The sequence below is a fragment of the Pichia kudriavzevii genome, chromosome 3 (genome assembly GCF_003054445.1).
Source record: "Pichia kudriavzevii chromosome 3, complete sequence".
NCBI classification, from domain to species: domain Eukaryota; kingdom Fungi; phylum Ascomycota; class Pichiomycetes; order Pichiales; family Pichiaceae; genus Pichia; species Pichia kudriavzevii.
In genome coordinates this window covers 549,740-571,191 of record NC_042508.1, presented here as the reverse complement: position 1 = coordinate 571,191, position 21,452 = coordinate 549,740, and the positions used below count along the sequence as shown (strand labels likewise).

The 21,452-nt window shown below is 41.1% G+C and overlaps 11 protein-coding genes across 11 annotated transcripts; 5 read left to right on the top strand and 6 right to left on the bottom strand.

The window, feature by feature from the left end:
• Positions 1 to 394: 394 nt before the first annotated feature.
• C5L36_0C02690 (uncharacterized protein) lies at positions 395 to 1,417 on the top strand (the record flags this gene model as incomplete). The annotated part of the gene is made up of 1 exon (XM_029465945.1): positions 395 to 1,417. The coding sequence occupies one exon, from the start codon at positions 395 to 397 to the stop codon at positions 1,415 to 1,417; it is 1,023 nt and encodes a 340-aa protein (XP_029321805.1).
• Positions 1,418 to 1,433: 16 nt separating this feature from the next.
• On the bottom strand, positions 1,434 to 2,714 carry C5L36_0C02680 (uncharacterized protein; the record flags this gene model as incomplete). The annotated part of the gene is made up of 1 exon (XM_029465944.1): positions 1,434 to 2,714. The coding sequence occupies one exon, from the start codon at positions 2,712 to 2,714 to the stop codon at positions 1,434 to 1,436; it is 1,281 nt and encodes a 426-aa protein (XP_029321804.1).
• Positions 2,715 to 3,205: 491 nt separating this feature from the next.
• On the bottom strand, positions 3,206 to 4,603 carry C5L36_0C02670 (uncharacterized protein; the record flags this gene model as incomplete). Its single annotated transcript, XM_029465943.1, has 1 exon — positions 3,206 to 4,603. One exon carries the CDS (start codon positions 4,601 to 4,603, stop codon positions 3,206 to 3,208), a length of 1,398 nt encoding a protein of 465 aa, XP_029321803.1.
• A 1,147-nt stretch (positions 4,604 to 5,750) lies between these two features.
• Positions 5,751 to 6,512, top strand: C5L36_0C02660 (uncharacterized protein; the record flags this gene model as incomplete). The annotated part of the gene is made up of 1 exon (XM_029465942.1): positions 5,751 to 6,512. One exon carries the CDS (start codon positions 5,751 to 5,753, stop codon positions 6,510 to 6,512), a length of 762 nt encoding a protein of 253 aa, XP_029321802.1.
• Positions 6,513 to 7,019: 507 nt separating this feature from the next.
• C5L36_0C02650 (uncharacterized protein) lies at positions 7,020 to 8,222 on the top strand (the record flags this gene model as incomplete). The annotated part of the gene is made up of 1 exon (XM_029465941.1): positions 7,020 to 8,222. The coding sequence occupies one exon, from the start codon at positions 7,020 to 7,022 to the stop codon at positions 8,220 to 8,222; it is 1,203 nt and encodes a 400-aa protein (XP_029321801.1).
• A 234-nt stretch (positions 8,223 to 8,456) lies between these two features.
• C5L36_0C02640 (uncharacterized protein) lies at positions 8,457 to 9,677 on the top strand (the record flags this gene model as incomplete). Its single annotated transcript, XM_029465940.1, has 1 exon — positions 8,457 to 9,677. One exon carries the CDS (start codon positions 8,457 to 8,459, stop codon positions 9,675 to 9,677), a length of 1,221 nt encoding a protein of 406 aa, XP_029321800.1.
• A 31-nt stretch (positions 9,678 to 9,708) lies between these two features.
• Positions 9,709 to 10,140, bottom strand: C5L36_0C02635 (uncharacterized protein; the record flags this gene model as incomplete). Its single annotated transcript, XM_029465939.1, has 1 exon — positions 9,709 to 10,140. One exon carries the CDS (start codon positions 10,138 to 10,140, stop codon positions 9,709 to 9,711), a length of 432 nt encoding a protein of 143 aa, XP_029321799.1.
• Positions 10,141 to 11,092: 952 nt separating this feature from the next.
• Positions 11,093 to 14,077, bottom strand: C5L36_0C02630 (uncharacterized protein; the record flags this gene model as incomplete). Its single annotated transcript, XM_029465938.1, has 1 exon — positions 11,093 to 14,077. One exon carries the CDS (start codon positions 14,075 to 14,077, stop codon positions 11,093 to 11,095), a length of 2,985 nt encoding a protein of 994 aa, XP_029321798.1.
• A 233-nt stretch (positions 14,078 to 14,310) lies between these two features.
• C5L36_0C02620 (uncharacterized protein) lies at positions 14,311 to 18,147 on the bottom strand (the record flags this gene model as incomplete). Its single annotated transcript, XM_029465937.1, has 1 exon — positions 14,311 to 18,147. The coding sequence occupies one exon, from the start codon at positions 18,145 to 18,147 to the stop codon at positions 14,311 to 14,313; it is 3,837 nt and encodes a 1,278-aa protein (XP_029321797.1).
• A 280-nt stretch (positions 18,148 to 18,427) lies between these two features.
• C5L36_0C02610 (uncharacterized protein) lies at positions 18,428 to 18,766 on the top strand (the record flags this gene model as incomplete). Its single annotated transcript, XM_029465936.1, has 1 exon — positions 18,428 to 18,766. One exon carries the CDS (start codon positions 18,428 to 18,430, stop codon positions 18,764 to 18,766), a length of 339 nt encoding a protein of 112 aa, XP_029321796.1.
• A 161-nt stretch (positions 18,767 to 18,927) lies between these two features.
• Positions 18,928 to 20,244, bottom strand: C5L36_0C02605 (uncharacterized protein; the record flags this gene model as incomplete). Its single annotated transcript, XM_029465935.1, has 1 exon — positions 18,928 to 20,244. One exon carries the CDS (start codon positions 20,242 to 20,244, stop codon positions 18,928 to 18,930), a length of 1,317 nt encoding a protein of 438 aa, XP_029321795.1.
• Positions 20,245 to 21,452: the final 1,208 nt, after the last annotated feature.

The following is a 21,452-nucleotide window of genomic DNA, read 5'->3' as shown; positions in this document are numbered from 1 at the left end:
TTACTATTACGCTTATTATTACTGCTCCTACTATTATTATATAACACTACTTTACCTTTATATTTCCATCATGTAGACAAGTTTCCAAAAAAAAAAAAAGAATTTAACTTTTTGGTTTCTATAAATTGAATTGGTAACAGGTTGCGATTCAGCAAATTGCCCTATATGGCAAGATTAAATTGCACTGCATGAGAACATTAAAGAGATTCTTTGTAGTGCCCATTTACTTCCTAATCCAGACTAGTTCGATTTTAATGAGCCATAGAAATCACTGGCTTTTCACTGGTGAAGAAGTGGCAAAGGGGGGCCATGAAATGTATATAAGGATACTGTATGCCCCTATAGGAGGACACTGACGAGCAAAGCAATAGACAGGCTGCCATGCTGTGCAAGGATGAATATGTTTCAATACGAGCAAGAGGAGTGCCAAGAGGCGGGATGCGGCCGAGAATGCGAGTGTGGCTACGAGTACGAGTGTGAATGTGGATATGGGTATGTATATGGAGAGGACGAGATTTACTCCAAGGAGGGAGGATTCCACGGGGCTGAGTTATGTGCCCGAGTGGTGACCACGCAGTTGTGGAAGCCTATCGAGGAAGACGGTGTCTCTTTTCTCTCAGAGAGGGTCATGGGTGTGCCGGAGTTGGAGGAGGACGTTGGCGATGTTGCTGATCTTGAATGCAGTGAGGATGGAATGGACTCGTTGTTTGAGGTATACGATATGCCAGATGAGTGTCGATTTGTTGATTACGTTGGTGTGCGGGAGTTCACATTTGACGGTTATGAGTATTTGAATACCGAGAATATCGTTGGTGTGCATAACGAGGGGACCAAGACGGTAGACGTAGAAGCCAGAGAGGAGGATAGGGAAGAAGAAGGGGAGGAAGAAGGGGAGGAAGAAGGGGAGGAAGAAGGGGAAGAAGGGGAAGAAGGGGAGGAAGAGGAAGAAGAGGAAGAAGAGGCAAATGGAACCGAACAAGAGGAGGGCGTTAATGGCTACGTTTTGGAAACGGGGTCAGCCAAATCTTGCTACGAGGATGGCAGCCGTAGCCGTAGCTGTGCCAAGGGTAGAGTCAGTGGGAAAGGTGAGTTCCGGTGTTGTGAATGTGGTAAAGTTTTCCCACGTAAGTCCAACCATGATTCACATATACGTATGCACCTCAAGGTGAAGCCGCATGTTTGTTCGTTCTGTGGTAAGGGGTTTGTACGGAGGAGTGATAAGAACCGACACGAGCGATCATTACATTTGAAGACGAGCTACAAATGTCTTGGTGTTCATGATGGCACTCGTTGGGGGTGCGGACACGTTTATTCACGTAAGGACGGGTTAAGGAAACATTGGAAGAGTCCACAGGGACGGTGGTGTTTGAGGAGTGTGGTTACCGACACCCAAGATATTGAGAAATTGTTGGCTTAACATTGTAGGATATATATTATACAGAAGAGAAGGATTGTATTGATGTTTGGTCGAACTTGTCGTTGGATTCCTCTTCGGAATCGGTGGCTTCGTTATAATGAACCCACCTCTTCATCAAGGAGGTGAGCATTCCGGCAGTGAAGACCTGTTCAGCTTGGTATAGCACCAAGGGTACCAACAACTGGCCTAAATGCGGGTTGTTGTTGCCGTATTGCGACGTCACCAACGACACGCCCAATGCTGCCGTTTTCGCCGGGCCACACAACAAAATGGTGACGGTGTCCCTCTTGGAATAGTAGAAAGGACGGAATAACTTGTAGAGGATCTTATAAGCCAAGGATGAATCATTGTCAATGTCACGGGGAAACAACCGTTTGATGAAGAGCGGGCGTGCGTAAAAGAAACAAACAACTGTGAAGAACAAGTAAATACCAAAATTGAAGAAACAAATCATGATTATCGAAGCATGAGAGACTGATGTAAATGAGTTTTGGTAGAACGCCGTACAAAAGGAGGACCACATAATAAGTAGCAAACAAAAGGTGCCCACCTTATTCAATATGAACTTCTTCATGCACCAGTCACACTGCTTCTCAAAGAAATATCGAACCACCTGTCCGACAAACATGGGGACAAAGACCGACAAGCCGATCTGTTTCATAACGTGCCTATAAACAGATTGGACGCTGGAACCGTTTGCCGGGTTTGCAAAGGACCAAGTCCCTGTTAAGTACATCTGCGACAATGCCGGGGTTATAAACGCGCCCAACATATTGCCTATAATGACTTCGCATAGACAGAGAGCTACGTTACCGTCGGCCAGCCGAGTCATGACGACATTTGAGGAGACTGTAGTTGGACAGGTATGTGTGACAATCAAGCCCACCAACATCCAGTTTGCGATTTTTTCATTACCGGCAGCCTTGATTCCGCAGCAGATGCCATAGACAATGGACGATGTAATTAGGAAAGACATTACAAGCACCGAGATATGTGCGTGGATGTTTGAGAAGTTGAGTAACAACTCATTGCGATGAATCGATAAACCAGAGATGAAGAAAATGAGCGCCACAGCCCAATAGTCAATGTGGACACCATTGGTGGCGCTGGGATACGAGTGGGCCAATGCAATGAAGCAGGCCAACCCAATAAAAAACCACTTGCTCACTAAGAAATCAAATATCTTCTTTAGTTGGTGGTGTATTTTAGATGGGAGTATTTTCACAAACAAAGAGTCGACTTGACGAAATGCCCATTCAACGGGCGTAGCAACAGTGACGTTTGCCCAGTCTGGCATGCCTATGTTGGGTTCTTATCTTGTTAGAGAGAATAGAGGGGGATACAAAAAAGAAGAGTAGGAGATAAAATCAATAAAATTTAAAAGTGATGATTTCCAATGACTCAAGTGTATAATTTCATACCCAAAACAGTCAAACGAGGAGAATCCGGTACTGTGGCTCAAGTTTTTCTGTTTCCTCTTGTGCTCTTTTCTCATATTGTTGCAATTTTCTCACATTGTCTTGGAAAAAGAAACAACTTAGACCCGCATCTCCGTATCTCCGCGTATTGGCGGCCCAAGGCATAAATTCAACCAAAGGATAAATTTTATCAAGAGGAAAAAAACAAGACAAAACAGACACAAAAACAGTCATTGATTTAACGGATACACTCATGATATAGGACGAGAGATATCCGATATTTGTTAATTTTCATTACTTTTCTTGTAATTTTTCTTATTATCCTTATCTTTGTCAAGTTCAACAATTTGCATCTGTAACTGACCAAACATTACCAACCGCAATGGGCACGGACGTTTCTTACAGCAGCTTCCACAAAGGCGTCGAGCTCCTCATTACCCTCCGTACTATTCCTAGAATTGGCTGTGATTGAATCTGCAGGTAAACCACGAAAGGCTGCTAGACATTGTTTTCCTGCATAACTCTTAAAATGTTTACGTAATCCGTCTGCTCTTGAATAGAAATGTCCACACCCCCATTCGGCATCCCCTTCAAGCGCCTTCCCTCTACATTGGAAGGTCTTCACTTGAGCATGCGTAGTGGTTTCATGACGGGTACGATCACTCAACCTTGCAAATGCCTTACCACAATGGCTGCATAAATGTGGTCTTTCATTGGAATGTGTGATTAAATGAGAGTCCAAATTGGATTTCCTAGTGAAAGTCTTTGGACAGTTTGGACAGTGGAATTCTTTCTTAGGAGCCTTGGGAGGTTTAGGAGCCTTAGGAGCCTTTGCAATCTTTGTAGCCTTTACAGCTTTTGGAGCTTTTGCCAATTTAGAGACTCTTGAAGATTTAGAGACTTTTGTAGTTTTGAAATTCTTTTCCATTATTGGCGTATCCACATTATTCAATTTATCACCTGAACTAATTGCGGTTCCGCCCGTTCCCACGTCAGGGAGACGTTGTTGTAGTTGCTTGCCACTGTCATCGTCATCGTCATCGTCATCGTCATCTTCATCTTCATCTTCATATGCCTCTTCCTCTTCTAAACCTTGTTCTAATTTTTCACTGCCATTACGGTCGTCGCGTCGTTTGCGCGACTTTTTCGCAGATATATTCAAATTTCTACCGCCAACTCCAATTCCAATTCCAATTCCAACCCCCGTTTCCGTGTCTAATTCAACTTTTTGTTCAACGTGGTTGGCGGCTTCAACGAGATCTGAAATGGACACGCTCGAAAGTGGCTGAGCAGTTTGATTTGAGGATTGTTGTTGTTGTTGTTGTTGTTGTTGATGTTGATGTTGATGTTGATGTTGATGTTGATGTTGATGTACTTTTTGTTGTACTTGTTGATGAACTTGTTGTTGTACTTGTTGTTGTACTTGTTGTTGTAGTTGTTGCTGTAGTTGCTGTAGTTGTTGTTCACCCTTCACAAGAACCGTCCCCCAATATGCCGAAGAGGGAGGAGACTGGTCATCTGAGGAAGCCCTACGAAGTTCTGGAGCTGAAACAGAATGGTGTGCAGGAGAGTTGGAGTGAGAAGGAGAATGCGGCGTGGAGTTCCCATTTCTATTGGGAGAGGCTGGTGAAGGTGTATTCCCCTGGCCAAGACCAAAACTCACACCTTGATTTTGACTAGCATTTTGTTGCGAATGTGGAGTTAGTGAAGAAGAACGTAAAGAGGTGAGTGCCTCTAAAACCTGAGATTCTGCAGTGTGCAAAGACATTAGTAGATGTTGTATTGTCTACAAGACAAACTTAAGTCTAAGTAAAATAGATGAAAATAAAGCAAATTAAAGTAAAGTCAACTAAAGTAAGAATAAAGTACATTCACTAAGGTCAGACCAAGTGAAAAAAAAAAAGATGAGCCCAGCACGAGTCGACGAGCCTCGTAAAGGTTGAATTTTCCAAATTTTCTGAAGTTTTCAGTTCCACTTTTTTTTTCTTGTCAACGAGCCGCTAATGATTTTTTTTACTTTTTTTTACTTTTTTTTACTTTTTTTAATTATTTTTCTTAATTATTTTTTATTTATTTGTAACTTATTTTTCTACTTGATTTTTCACCTCCGCGTGAAAGGGGGAAAAGGCAAGAAAATTCCAAGTGTCCGAAAACGGCAATGATTGCCATTCCTTATGAGTGTCCGAAAACGGCAATAATTGTCATTCCCTATGAGTTTGATTTTGTCTGTTACTCTTTCCTATTCTCGTTTTGGTAATATTGCGTCCATTTTATGGTAAACAGCTCCATTTCTCCCACGCACCGAACGCGGTCTGGCCGTGTTTCCCCTTTAGGCGTGCTCCAGACCATATAGAGATAGCGTGTCTTTTCAGTGAAGGAGAATTAGAATTGGGAGGGAATAAAAGGGGGGGGACGCGTGTTTCACACGCGTTTTGGCACGGTGCCTTAAAGAATTACCGTAAACGGCACAACAACAACAAGCCCATGAATAGCAACAATGTAATAGTTCCCATAAAGGTTAACATATGATGCAGTTAAAGAATTTATAAAGTTAGAAAAATGAATTATTTGATTGTCTTTGGGCCTTCACCTTGATTTTAACTTTGCAGTCTCTGTTGATTTTTTCATTGTGATCCGATCCATATGGTGATGTGTACCTGGGGGGAGCAACCCGGTATATTACCTTGCACCTTGATGGACTTTAGTTAAGGAGGGGGAAGGGAGGGGTCCACTATATAAATAAAGTGTAGATCCCTCCCCTTCTTCTTCTTCTTCTTTTTGGTATTGTTTGTGTATTTCCTCCTGTTGTTCTCTACATCTATCTCGTTATCATTGGACATACATCTCTTAGCAGTTGCACCACTCTCCCTTCATAAAGCCAACCTTTACTTCCCTCGTTTATACCTTCCCTTATAATGCACACTGCCCTAGCTCTCGCTCTCCTTCTATCACCACTAGTTCAAGGTGCTCCTCTCATTGAAACCATCACTGAGGTTGCAGTGACAACAGAGGTTGTTGTGCAAACACACACCCTAGGAGTCGACTCTGAAACCTCCTCTTCCTCTTTGTTGCTTGAAGAAACTACAACCCCAGAAACCATCTCTTCAACTCCAACTCCAACTACTACCGATATTCCAACTTCTACAACTCCAATTACTACCAATACCCCTGCTCTTGCTACAACAACTTCTTCTATTCCCACATCCACCTCTTCCTCCACATCCACCTCTTCCTCCTCCACTTCTACTTCATCAACAACTCCTTCATCCTCAAACGCTGAAACCCTCTTAAACGCACACAATGCAAAACGTGCTCTTCACGGCGTGCCAGACCTTGTCTGGGACGACACTCTTTACGCGTACGCTGCCCAATACGCGGCAAATTACGATTGTTCAGGAACTCTCACTCATTCTGGTGGACCTTATGGTGAAAATTTGGCTTTAGGTTACACCTTAGAGGGGGCAATTGACGCATGGTACGCAGAGGGGGATAATTATGATTATGGATCTTGTTCTGTGTTGAACCACTTTACCGCCGTTGTTTGGAAGAGTTCGACCCATGTAGGGTGTGCAACTAAACAATGCAACAATGCTTGGGGGGAATACCTCATTTGCAGTTACTCTCCAGCGGGTAATGTCGTTGGTGAATGTTCAGAGAATGTCTTGCCTTTGGTATAATTAACCAGCACTAGATGTAGCTTTGCCATATTAAACTTTACAATTTCAAGGCACAGTACTTCAATATATTTGAATTTTTATTTATATATTTTATATACTGTGCACCGACGCGTCGCTTTGTTTCCATTTCCTTTTTCATTTCCTTTTGGAATTTCCTTTTTCTTTTCTTTTTTTCATTTCCATTTCTTTTCTTTTCTTTTTGGAATTTCCCCTTTCGTGTCCTGCATGAGAAACCTAAAAAACTGAAAAATTTAAAAATTCGACCCTCATTTCTTTATTTCCTCATTTCCTCATTTCCTCATTTCCTCCTCTTTTATTATTCTCACCTCTCTCTGCCTAGAAAAAGTGGCTTGGCTAAAGATATCATCTAAATTAAACTAGGCTTGGCTCGACATGGATTTTTCTCATTGCTGACACACTTTATGTCCTTGACAGTGTAATAGATAGAGGGTTTGTCCAACTCTAATATCAGGGCATTAATCTCCACCACCACCGCTACCACTCCCCATGGCCGACCAGGAGGACATTGCGCATCTCTTCCCGGAAATCCACATTGAGGACACCGACCTCGGCTACATTGAAAGCCTCGACAGTCTGGACGAACTGGCAAACTTCAACACTCTAGATACAATCACCGGATTGGACCCCCTCGACGGCTTTAACTTCAACGCCGAATACACCTCTAATACCGACACAAACTTCGACACCAATACTGGTATCGATACAAACTTCAACACCAACACCAACACTGGTACCAACACCAACACCAACATCAACATCAACACCAACAATATCCACCAGCAACTACTTCTACATGACGACCATGACATACTTCGACAACTGGCACAGCAGGACAATCTGCACACCCTCGGACATTCCATACCTCCACCTAGACTCATACTAGAAACGTCACCGTCTCACTCTCCTTCCCTACCTCCAAACTCTCCTGCACTATCAGACGCTAGCTCTCTTAACGGTATCCACTCCCTCCACTCTCCTCGAGATTCTCCATCATTTCCACATTCACAACCACTATCACCTTCTCCACCTCCATCCCCCTACCAGGGTTCATCTCATTCCCCATCCCCTTACCAATCACTATCACCGTCCCCTTCGTCCTTGCTACCGCCAGATTTCCACTCCATGCGTCGTGGCAGACAACTCTCCCATTCCAGTCGAAGTCGTAGTGCATCAACTTCCTCCCAACGAAGTCTCGACTCAACTCACTCAGACTCCTCAAACTATTCAAACTACTCAAACTACTCAAACTACTCAGACGTCTCTCCTCCAATAGGCCCCTCGGGGACATACGACTGCCCCCACTGCCCAAAATCATTCTCCCGCCCTTACAACTTGAAGTCCCACCTCAAGTCGCATACAAACGACCGCCCCTACGAATGCCCTCACTGCCATAAGCGTTTTGCTCGACAGCACGACCGTAAAAGACACATTGATCTACATTCCGGTTTAAAGAAGTTCCAATGCTGGGGCGAGATCCCAAACTCAACTCTCACCTGGGGGTGTAAAAAAAGGTTTGCTAGAACAGACGCCTTGAGGCGCCACTTCCATACCGATAATGGTAAACGTTGTATTAAACCATTATGTGACGCACTAGATTCAAAACTAGATTCCGTTGAAGAATTGGAACATTCTATAAAGTTAGCAATGGATTCCGCCCTTGCTATAGTAAGGAAAAATGAAAGTTCCTGATAATCATCAGACGAACATGTCAAAGCTGAAATCTTACCTAGAATATAACCTGAAATTTAAGGTGAAATTTAAGGTGAAACTGTTGATTGAAAGCGAAAAAGAAAAACACAGAAAGAGCACATAATTTTTCGTTATTTTTTTTTTTTCATGCTGTTTGTCTTTTTTTTTTGTTTGTGCCAAAAAAAAGAGAGCTCTCTGTTTTAATACTCTTTGTACCCCTGTTTCCTTTGTAATATGTGGATCCCCATCTTGGTATCCTTGTTAATATTAGTTGTATCTTCAATATACATGCTGTTCAATAGAGAAGAGGGGGAGGAAAAAGAGATCAAACCGGGCCCGTTTATTGGAGGTCTAGCCAATGATGGTAATACCTGTTTCATCAACTCAATCATCCAATCGTTGGCCTCCTCAACTGCGTTTACAGACTTTTTAAACCAACATGACAAGACCTTCATTAAGACACTGAACAAACTGCTCTCTGAGTTGAACGTCCATCGAGAGAAGTCCAAGCTGTTTTCCACAAAACCATTGCTGAAAGTGATGAACGATTCGCCAAGCAGGCATCTCTTCTTCGGGTATAACCAGGAAGATGCCCAAGAGTTCTACCAGAACTTGATGAAGCAGATCGAGTCTGAAGTGAAGGAGAAGGACGAGAAGGAAGAAGAGGACGAGAAGGAGAGGAAAAAGACTCCCCTCAACTTGGTTACCCCCGTTGATGGCATACAAACTGAAGAAATTAAATGCACTAACTGTGGTGAGTCTAGCGGTAAGAGAAATACAGTTGTCTCCGGTTTATCGCTGTCGATACCGAAAGGTACCCGACACACATTTGATTTGAACGAGCTGCTCGACGAGTTTGTCAAACCAGAACTGATTGACGGTGTCGAATGCAATAGGTGTACGTTGACCTACGTCAAGGATTCACTAGAATCGAACTTACAAAACATAGACAATGAGAAACTATCCCTGAAAATTAGGGAGAGAATCGACGAAATCAGCAAAGTTCTAAGGGAAACCACCATTCCCGACGATGTGTTTCAGAAATTCTCTACAACAAACATGGTCAAGCATGTCACCAAGGCCAAATCTACATTTATATCAAAACCTCCTCCGTTACTCTGCATACATATAAACAGGTCAGTTTACGACCCAGCGAGAGGTATGGTAAGGAAAAACTCATCAAAGATCAACTTCCCTATAAAACTGGACTTGAGCGAGTACATGGCGCCAGACTCTAATGAAGATTCAAGTTACACTTTGAAAAGTGTGGTTTCTCATTGGGGGACCCACAACTATGGCCACTATACTTGCCACCGTTGGCATAACGATAACTGGTATGCTATAAGTGACGACGAGGTCTCTCTATGTACAGAGGAAAACGTACTCAAGAGTGACGGCACTTATATGCTATTTTACGAATTAGCAAACAAGAGTATTCTTCATCCAAACCTTTAATTTTTAGACCTTTTTATACATATTTACACCTTCAAACATCAGCGCTTCCATAGACAGCCCTCTTCTCCATTTCTTCCCGTGCATTTTCCTCCGCAATAAGCTCGTCAATGTCATAGTCATACACAGTCGGATCACCGCTCGTTGGCCCTTTGTGCGTGCTTCTCACACGTCTCTTTAACTCTCCCTCACCAACCAGTTCGAGCTTCACAGGCAAGTCCGCTTCCGTGATACGCAGCTTGGCTTTCAACCCGCTGGTCTTACCTGAATTGAGTTCTTTCTCCTCCTCTTCCTCCTCCTCAACATCAGGCGTCTCATAGAAATCAGTCTGTTTATGACTCTGGCTACTAGAAAGTTCTTCCCTATGTTTACTGGTACGTGTATATGTCACTAGCCCAGACATGGTTGGCAACATAACAACCGCCAGGACCATGACGGCCATCACAAACAGAAGTACCAAGAACATCGCAATGCGTTGGTCAATACAGGTCCTTCAAATGAATGGTTCCAAGATTGATAAATTTATGGAGATGTTATAAGAGAAAAAAAAAACATGAATCTCCTTGCACATTTGGAAAATTACTCTCGCCGTAGCTGCCAAAGTAGCCGTTCACTCTGTAAATAAAGAGTTGTATTTCATAGCTGGTTGCTTCCCCCCATCCTCCCCCTCTTATTTTCTCCAAACAATCTAGTGTCTGTCTCCATTTGGAATTCTACATTCTTTCAACAGGAATAAAGCCCATCACAACCTCTGCGTTTCTCAGAGGCTGTTCTTTTATTCTTAAAAATCTAGTGAGCTTCCCAGTAGTAACATATACTAAGACATGGCGTTCGTTGTACGTGTCTCTCTCTCTCTCTCTCTCTCTCTTGTCATTCCCCCTGGAATAATAGTACATATCTCTACATATTCCACACCTCTCGTCTGACCACACCAAACACCTATCGTCACACCGACCCTCTGTAGGCTAGGATACGATACTCTTGAGGAAGAGCCATATAGAAGAGCAAAATTGCCTTTTGACACCCTCACTGTGTATGGCAACAAATATCTTTTCACACCATGAGGTCAAATTTCTTGCCTTTCCGTGTTTGGGGGACGTTGGTATCTTCATTTGCAGACGTCAGGTGGCCAACCAACATGCTCAGGAGAGACCCAACTACGATCCGCCTCACCACTGACGACTTGAAGGACGTGACGCCTGCCCGGAAGGGGACTGTTGAAGACGGACTCGATATGGACCAAGGTCAAGTTATTCACGAATTGGACATTGAGACCTCATTTGGGAGCTACGATGGTAATAAGAATGACACAAACGCTGCCACTTTAGACAACAAAGATAAGTTCCTACTGTCTTCATTGAATGATACAAAAAGGTAAAATACTACAGGTTTATGTTTGACCTATAGATACGTATTCTTCAAACAATCCATTCAAATGCTTGTTTACTACCGTAACAAGCACAGTATTCCAAGAAGGTTTGAAATCCACAATCCCTGTATAACTCATTGTCATCCTTGTGGATATTATGCAAGAGGCATTTGTCAATACCCAAAGAGTGCAAAATCTCAATGCACGCTGATAAAATTCCCAACTTGATCAGTTCATTGTCATTGATGTTGCCTCTGCCAGTTTTATTGCCATTTTCAGTTTTATAGTTTATGAAGAACCCCGTGATTCCTGCAATAACTTCATCCGTACTACCCTTCACATGTTCAATGAATGGATAGAATAGAGATAGCCTACTATGGCTGGTGTACACTATACATCCCCCACATATAACCCCATTTATTCTTGCATATATGCAAAACGTGTTTCGCTTGAACCCTTGTGCAACTTCTTTTAGCTCGTGTTCGATAACTAGTTTTGTAGCAGAATACATTTGAGGAAATAACATCTCTTCATAATCATCGAATTCGCCATTTCTCAGCTTTTTTAAAGTGACGTTGAACCCGCTAGTGGCGTCATCTTCGATATCAAACCTGATGCTTAGATCAATTACATTTTGCAAGAATTCGTAACTGTTGTCTTTCATGGGGAAAGTCCAATCCTTGTAGTTCAATATCATCAGTATCTTCCTGCTTAGCTGACACAAGCCTTTGTTCTGCCTCGTATAACTCCAACCAAATGACTTGAAAAACCCAATTAGCTGCATCGATACATCATCAACATCAAGGTTAAATTGATTTTTCGTTCGCAGATACTCCAGAACGGTAAATATCTCGTCTATAATGTTTGGTGGGAAAATGCTAAACATAGGGAAAGTACATCCCAGTAGAATTGTTGTACAATTTCTATCAATTGTCATATACTTAATAGCATGTTGATGTAATGCTTCACCCACACCTTGTCTTCGCTTACCTTTACTAACCATCATATAACAGATATGTCCAATTTTACTGATATCATCGACTATAACCACGACCATTCCATAAACCAAATTTAATGTTGGGTTTCGGACAACAAAAGTTTTATAGAAATCACTGAAATATTCCGTAAACTCCCAAGTTCTAGTAAACATATCTAAATCAATCAAACGATTGGAATTACTAACTATACTGGATTTAAGCATATTGAACAAGGAAGAATCTCGAGTACCATCAAATTCTTCGACCACCCAGGATTTTATTTTCATTTTTGTGCTGGTATTCAATTCACCAGCCTGTAGTGTCATTTTGTATGATTCATCTATATCAATTTCCTTTCGACTTGGTTTGTTTAATAATATTTCAAATTTTGACCTATCGTTTCCATTTGTATATTCACTATTTGATAATTCACTGAGAACACCCTGAAAATCCTTTTCTTTGTTTATTTCTCCCGGGATAACGCCACATGCTTCATAGTTCCCAAATATTAATTCCGGAACCAGTTTTAAAGCTTCATAAGAATCACCATATGTGCATATAAATGTAGGCACCAAAGATTCATCATTAAAAAAATAATAGGGCGAATCAGCAGATACAACCACCAAATGTTGACTAGAAGTTAAACAGTCATTTATTTCTTTAATCAAATCAAGTATATAGTGATTCGAACACAAGTCATCAGCAAAAAGTATAACCATCCAAGACCCAGCAATTTTTCTCTTTATATCACTGGTAAATCTTTTGGTAGTGTATACTATGTTAGAAGCACTAATACCATGCTTATCATTACCACTTTTAAGAAGCTTTACCACTTTCCTATATGTCTCATTCAAATTTGGTGTAAATGTTAGAACTTCTGAACTGCCAAAAATATTATTACTTGGATTATTATAGTGTTTCAGTGGTATTAAGTTTTCCAAGTTTTTAACCAGAGTAATCGATTTCTTGAAAGCTGTGATGGCCAACTCTCTATGCTCATCCAAAATTATACTATTTACTTTGATATTATCATCTGACCAAGATACCTTACCTAAGAATTCATCAATTCTCCTGATTGCATTAATTAAAGTTGATTGATAATTTCCATCAGAAAATGCTTTACTTAAATATTCCAATGCTTCCAGTTGATATTCAAAGTTAGAGACTACCATGACCATGTCACAATGCGCATAAGCAATGGCTATTGAGGCTGCTTGGCCTATACCATACTTCACATACAGATCTTGAACCTCTATATTTTCCGCAATAACCAATTTATCGAAGTTCATATCATTTCTTAACATTCCATCAACTATTTTGGGATTTAAGCAAGCATTAGCATCTTTACTCACTGCATTAGGTATTAAAACTGTAGATACCAATACTGAATCGACTAAATTATGCTCAATGATTTTTTTAAAGGGTAAACAATTGAAACTCTCTAATGCTGACAATGAATCCAATAGGACTGGGACTTCACCAATTCTATGAACATAGCTTTTACCAATTCCAGGAAAATGCCCAACATTGGTAATAAGACCGCCCTCCTTGAGTCCATAGAGAAAAGCTCCGCCAAATCTTATAACCTCGTCAGGGTTTACACCAAAACTGTTAGTCCCAATCACGTCCATCACAACTTTAGAACAAATATCCAAACTTGGGCCAAACACCATATTTATGCCTATTGACTTCAATTCAATACCCATTGCTTTCCCAACATCGAATATCTTATTTATGTCACGGGTAGCCGTTAATGCCATATATGTTGGAAATAACGTTAGCTCTTTAATCTGTACTACTCTAGTTAAAAAGTTGTATGTTTCTTCATTTATAGCTATGATTAAAGGTGAATCAAACTGCATCTTATAGGCATATCCTTGTAAATCATTGATTAATCTCATAAATTGCTCAATACTTACAAAGTTATGTATTTGCAAGATAAAACACCGTACATGGTGGTTTCTCATCAACGTGGCCGCATCACATTCACTTGTAAAATACTTCTCCCTGAGCCCCGCAAAGAGAAGTTTCCCTATTTCTCTTGAATTTTGTAACATTTGTATTGTCAGGAATGGAGCAAATATAATATCTGGCTAATAGAAATATACAGAGAAATACACGCCATTTCAGCTAGGACAAAATTAAGCAATTATTAAGTTTGCTTGAATCAATGAAAAAATCATCCCATGCGGAATAGGATAATTCCGTAGAACAATAAAGATTTGGAGTTATATTTTTTTTCGTTCTGAGGAAATTATAAACGCTAATCGCTATTATACAAAGTTTAAAATCAGTGGGTTCCATTTTCATTTCCCATACCAAGCAGCTTTTGCATTTGCATTTGTGTGAGCATTGCCAGGTTTAATTTCCCAGTATTGGAGGAGTTATCCTCATTTGCTTGCGAGCCGTCACCACTACTGCGATGTTGAGCTGCTGCCACTTTCTCACCATCATTATTAGTAGTCCTGTCAACACTGCTTCGGTGTTCACTAGAACCTGAAATATCTAATGCCTCTTTCATATTCATGATGGAATCTTTATTATCTACTCTGAACAGCTCTTGCGCTTTCTCCTTTACGGAGGCTTCTCGTTTCTCCATGTCCTCTTTTCCTTGCTTTTCCACCGAATTATTACTATCTTTGCTAATCCGGCCTTGTGCATTCTGATTGGGGGTAGATGCCATACTCTGCGATCTTAATACTGGAGTCGGGGTCCTAACAATAGGTGTTCGCTCAGGTGATGTGGCTGATTTTGGATCCCCACTGGATTTTCCTGGCTTGAGACTCCGATTCATGATTGGTGATTTCGTTCTTTGTTTGTTAACATTTTTGCTGTTCTCAAAGTTCATACGTCCAGACAATGGAGAAGGCGGAACCGGCGAATTCAGCGGTGTTGCATTTTGTGATACTCTGCCTATGGTGTTTGTCGTTTTTGAATTTGCTTGCTTTGGTGATGCCATACTTTGGGGAGAATCGCCACTATTGGCACCGTAATTGTTATTACTTACAGTGCGTTTGTGTAAATTCAAGTTGGATTGTTCAAAATTCACATTTTTAGAGACAGCATCCATCGATACATCATCATATTCATTCCACAACCCCGGAATATTTTTTATAACACCATCAATCAATCTCAACGCTTCCTTTGCAATACCAAAAGTCTCAGCATTTGCCTTCAAAATCCATCTGTAATCCATAATGTGTTCACGATAAATCGATGCTTCATCAGCATCTAAACTGGTAACATAAAGCAAAACAGCAAAGACACCAATGCTTGCGAAATTTCTTGATGCACTTGAATGCCAGAAAGATTGCATATGACTGGAATCTAGCTCTCGAACAAATCCAATGGAAGCTGTCAATCGAGTCTTTGCAGCATTCCTACAAACCGCTATTAATTGGGGAGGCGGAGGCGGAATTGTTGAAGGCTGCTGTGATTGTGAAGACGATTGTGGTTCACTGAAAGCACTTGGTGTAGAATTATTAGACGCTGAAGCTGGGCTGAAAGCCTGACTACTTCTTGTTTGATTGTACAACGTCGAAATGATTCTTCTATGAAGCAAAATTTCAGTTGCAAAGTAGGATAGTTGCAAGTTACCATTGACATTAAATTTTCCACTGCCAGATGCACCCATTTGTAAATATTTGGGCAATGAGTGATACCACTCACGGAGCTTCAGTTGTAGAGGCTTGGCAATCTTCAAAACCGTATTGATCGAATTACACTCAGCAATTGCACGAGGTGTATACAGTGATGATAATATCTCGCTCAAAATAACAGACAACAAAATACCGTGTTTGAAAGATTCCTTACCCAATTCAACATCAACACCTGGGAACTCTGAACTATTATTGTTGGCCATGTCATTGGTCTTTTCCGGGAAATCATCATCTGTTAATGGCTTAACAAGCCAATTGGTTTGATCGCTAATATGTGATGGCCTCGATTCAACTAGGGACGACCATTTATCTTGCGAATAGACCGCCCACGCAAGCCTACGGCGTAAACCCCTCTCCCACTTTGGTAATCTCCAATGTGAGCAGTCCAAACCCAAACCTAGTTCTTCTGCCAACCCAACTACTTGGGTACAAAGTAGCCAATTATTCTGGTTATAAAGTTGGAGCTGGGTTTCAAGTATATGTTTATCTCGCTCCTCTTTAGTCCTTTGGTCAATTTGTGTTTTCTTGTTTTGTTTATCCTTCATTGACAGAAGATTGGACGATGCTAGAGATTGGCATTGGAGTAGAAGAAGACCAGCTTGGACTGCACTCAATTTGGGTCTTTGAATAATGTCAGCAAAAGTACGAATTGCAAACCTATGCAAGGACAAAACATCTGGCTTTGGAAACTTCGCAAGTCGTGGTTCATAATCCCACCACTGAATTGCCAACAAATAAACTGCCGCTAGTAAGGAAGCTCCGAATTCTCTATGTGTTCTTGAATATTTTTCAAGAAATATTTTCTTATGTAAAACGGGAAATGATGGATGAACCATCTTGAAATAAAGATCAATTAAGATCTGTCCATGGGGGGCAACATACTTCTCAACCGTATCTGAATCCTTCTCAGACTGTTCGTATAACATTTCACTAAAATCGTCACGTAGCATAAATTGAATGTTATTGGAAACTTTCCTAATTGACCGTGTTTTGTTGATCTGAAGCTGATCAATTTTATCCAACGATACCTTGTCTAGAAACAAAGGATCGTAGATGGAGGTTGGACCAATGTAAAACGAAGACCTGGGGAATTGTAGACTTAGAGTTTTCTTGAGCAATGAATCTCCTTGCATCTTGGAATAGTCTTTGATGGGGGGAACGTCTCTAACCAACACGTTTGGTGGGGGCTCAATAGTTGGATCTTCAAATTTCATCCGTTTATTGTCTTGTTCTAATGGTTGTATATTTCTTTTGACAGTTGTGTTTTCGTTGAACGTACATTTGATTCCCTTTTGCTGGCATGATTTACATGAGCGTAAATCGGGAATCATGACACATTTGATTTTCCGACGCCGACAATGATCACAAGGCCTTATTTTGGTACGTGGCTGGGGGACTTCAGCCTTCTTTTTAAGCTTGGACGGTGCTTCTAGACGACCATCATTTGGGGAAAACTTTATTGGTGGTTGTGTAGACTGTGCATTCAGTTGTAGTTGCTGTTGTGGAAAGAGTTGGTGCTGCTGCAAGTTGCTAAATTGGGTTATATACGATTGTAAAGCATTGACATCCTGAGGCAAGTTTGGGACACCAGATTGAAATGCAGCTGAAATAGATGATGCCAAGTTCTGGTTGATTTGTTGTTGCAACGGTATTTGTGGTTGTGATTGCTGCAAATTTTGCTGCATTTGTGCCAGCTGCAAAAGTTGTTGGATCATATTTTGTTGACTATTATTATAACTAGCTGTGTTTACACTTTGTGGTGTGTTTGGCTGGGGAGTATCTGCATTTGATCCTGGCGACTTTTGCTGCATCTGTTGCTTCATATTAAGTAAACCTTGGGTTTCTAAAAGAAGATTTTGATAGTGTTGTAGCTGTGCCGAATAATCAATAGACGGCCCAGACACTTCTGTTAATTTCTTACTCTGCTCTTGGGCATTTTTATGTTGTTGTTGCTGTTGTTGCTGTTGTTGTATATTCAAATTTATCAAATTATTCAGATGATTTAAGCTTCCCATTTTGTTCATACTATTCACGTTACTTAACACAGGCATTGTGCCCATATTACTCATATTGTTAAATCCTTGTATACCGTTCATATTTAGACCTGAAATGTTTGTCATACTTTGAAGGTTCAACCCACCAAGTTGATTGAGGTTGTTCATTGGAGACACCACGCTTGAGATTATGGAGGGTGAGTCCACACTTGCATGATGAGGATCCATCATGAAGTTCATATCGGGAGTGTCTTCCCAGCTCGACATGTCAAAAGGAAATAAACTCGGAGTATCCATGCTGGCCTTGTTGTCAGAGCTATTTACGTTTGGATTGTTGTCAAAAGATTTTGCTCTAGAGTTTGAGTTGTTTGTGTTTACCTCATTGTTGGACTGGGAGACAATCCTGTTTCCAGGGTTGTTGGCATTCGGTGTACCCGACTTAGTGGAAGGCACAGTCACGTTGTCTTCCTGCATACAATATTATAATAATCTATGACTTCTGTGGATAGCAATACCGCTCGTGAAGTGTGAAAAGGTGACTCTAATACACTGTACTAATTGATGATAATGGTTTTGATGGATAGAAAGCCAATTTCGAGGGAGATCACAAAAAAAAAAAAAAATTAGTTTTTTTTCTTTCTCTCCAGGGTGAAATTAGTCTATAGAGATGAAACTGATTGTGAAAGGTTACACATTCAGGAATATCGTAACTGAATTTTGACCAGATACTATCAGAAAAAAAAAATACCAACCAATGCTGACCTTTTGCCCCTACTGTTCGAACATGCTAATAATATCTCGATCGGATGAGACAGGCTCTAACGCCTTTACTTGCCCTACTTGTCCATATGAGTTTCCAATCGTTGGTTTACAAATGTTCGAAAGGAAGTATCTACCGAGAAAGGAAATAGACGATGTGCTGGGAGGTGCTGGGTCTTGGGATAATGTTGACCAGACGACTGCGCAGTGTCCCAGGGAAGTATGTGGTAACGATCGTGCCTATTTTTTCCAATTGCAAATTAGATCTGCTGATGAACCAATGACAACTTTCTACAAGTGTACCAAATGTTCACATCAATGGAGAGAGAACTAAAAGAGTAGAAGGAAACAACAGATACGAAAAAGGAATCCCATGCAATGGACGGGATCCATAAATGAATTGTATATTTAAATCATTGCATATAACGGTGTATCCATAATACATTATTTACTTTTTAACTTATAATAGAGAAATACATGAGGTATATTTGTATACTAATCTTCCTCCTCCGAATCATAGATTGCACCAGAGCTTTCGCTCTTTGGCTCCTCCTTGATCAAGGAGCCCAGAAGAGACCCACGTCTCGATACCGACACACCGAAACTAGGTCTCATGGAATGCACGCTTGGGCGGCGCAAATCAATAGGGGGGTTAGCAGAAGTGCTGTTTCTTCTTGACGACATGCCCATATCCGACTCATCGTGGATCTCCATCCCGCTCATTTTGCGGAGGGGGCTCAAGGCCTGGGATTGGTTCAAAGGCACGGGTTGATTTTGAATAACAAATGATTTGGATCTCCTCTTACCTCCAAACTTACCTGCCTTTGTGTACTCCGTTTTACTCTTGCGCCTCGTTGCTAACGAGACCACAGAGTTCCCGTGTTCATTAACAGGCACCAATTTGTTATGATCCTTGTCAAAAGGTGAGTAATCGTTGAATGCATGCTGTCTTGAAACTGGAGCGTTCAAAGTGGTAGTGGTAGTGGTAGTGGTAGTAGCAGCAGTAGTAGCAGCCTTAGGGTTAGTAGTATTAGTAGTAGTATTTGATGTTAATGCTGATGGTGCTGATGACACTGGGACTGAGTGGACGTTCGAGGAACTATTAACGGACTCTCTCTCACTGACGCTGCACAATATACTTGCTGCTTCTAATAGTTGTGCCTGTTGGTGCTTGCTAATGAGTAGCTTCTTGGTGGTTTGCCATTCTGCGGTATGTTCCCATAAATGTTTAGCTAGTGACGTGATATGCTTATAGCCTTTACCGCAAGCTTCACATTTCAGCTCCTCCTTAAGCCTGCCTGTTTCTCCTTCACTTATTCGTCGGACAACAAACTCACGTGACAGTATTGGATACCCATTGGCATCTCTTTGGATATTCGGAGGTAGTAAATCGCCAATTTGTTTTGCCAAATTAGAAGCAGTGACAGATGTCCTTCGAGGAGCTGGCGGGCTACCTCTTGAAGGAGGGTCTCTCTGTACCGGCTGTGAGGAGTTGAGAGTTTGTCCTGTTGGTGGAGAGAGCGACGAGGATGACTTTGACAAGACGGCAGAGGGAGGGTATGAGAGATTTGGTTGAGGAATTGGGGTGTGATTTGGGGTAGGATAATGGCTCGGGGTCACTAGAGGATCATGGTGTTCAGATGATGGGAAAACTGGAGGATTGTTGACTGTATAGTTTTTAAACTGGATGCCAGAGTCGTCATCTATGCCACCATTTCTTGGCGATGGGGAATTTTCCAACGACATTGTTGGGTTTGTCGGAGAAGGGGATGTTGGTTGTACTATTCTATTGGCGCCTGTCATCTTGTACATGCGTGAACTCTATTTCCTTCTCCAAAAGGTATCTATCTCTATATCTGTCAAAAGTGGTGTTTTCTAGAATAATAAAATAAAGTTGTAAGGATAAGAAAAAAAAAAATCCAATTAGAAACCTCAAAATATGCGTTTATTTCCAAACACCTTATTCTACCCTTTTGTGTAATGAGTAAATAAGAAAAGCCCAATGTCTTTGAACGTATTTGTTTTTCCTTTATTTGTTAAAGAGGAAAGTTAATGGGGGTGGTTGACTTGAGTGGAGTTGTGTGTGGTGAAGTTTCGATGTAACTGGAAGAAGAATGACTTTTTGGGGCATCTATTGGAAGAATTGTAGTAGTTCTCTAAATAATGGATATTTGAAAATAAATTTCACGAGTAACAAATTGCCAAATTTCCAAAAAAAAAAAAAAAGAAAAAAAGAAAAAAGAAAAAAAAAGGACAAAATTTTCTTAGGAGGGAAAGAAAAAACAAAAGAAATCGTCCTTATTGTAAAATGTGGAAATTGTTGAAATTCCGTTTTGGAGAGAAAACCAAAACTGGCTGGACCAATCCACGAGAAAAACAATGGGCGCGCTAACAATTTGTAAAAGAGAGCAGGAATTGCCGAAAATGGAGAAGCGTGAGAGAGGGTAGCAAGCTGTTGTAGGGTAGCCCAGTGTCAATTTAGGAAAGTTGTCAGTACAAGACACGACAGGAGAAACGTGTGTGGTGTGAGAAGGGAAAATGGGTGGTACTTTCCTTGAAAATGTCTAGTATACTGGGAGAAGGATACAACTATAGAGTTGTAGTTAGTTTTCCATCAACAATCAAGTGTAGCCATGTTTATATAGCTTTTGTGAGTGTGAGTGTGAGTGTGAGTGTGAGTGTGAGTGTGAGTGTGAGTGTGACTGTGACTGTGAGTGTGCTACTGCTGTTGCAAAGTATATGTTGGATCAGGAATGTAGAAGAAAACGGCTCTCTGTGTCGTTGGTGGAAATGTTTGCCTATTGATACTAGTCCTGAAGTCTGTACTCTAGGGGGAAAAGTGGAAAGTTAGTCCTTGTAATTTGGGACAAGAGAAAACGGAGATAAAGGAAAAGGTCCCTTTATCTGTCGTTACTACCGATACTCTCTCGTATGGGACACTTACATTTTCTGCTGCTGTAAAGAGTCTGTTTATGCCACATCAACTGATACGAAGCATATGTTCAGTTTTCAAAAGTGGC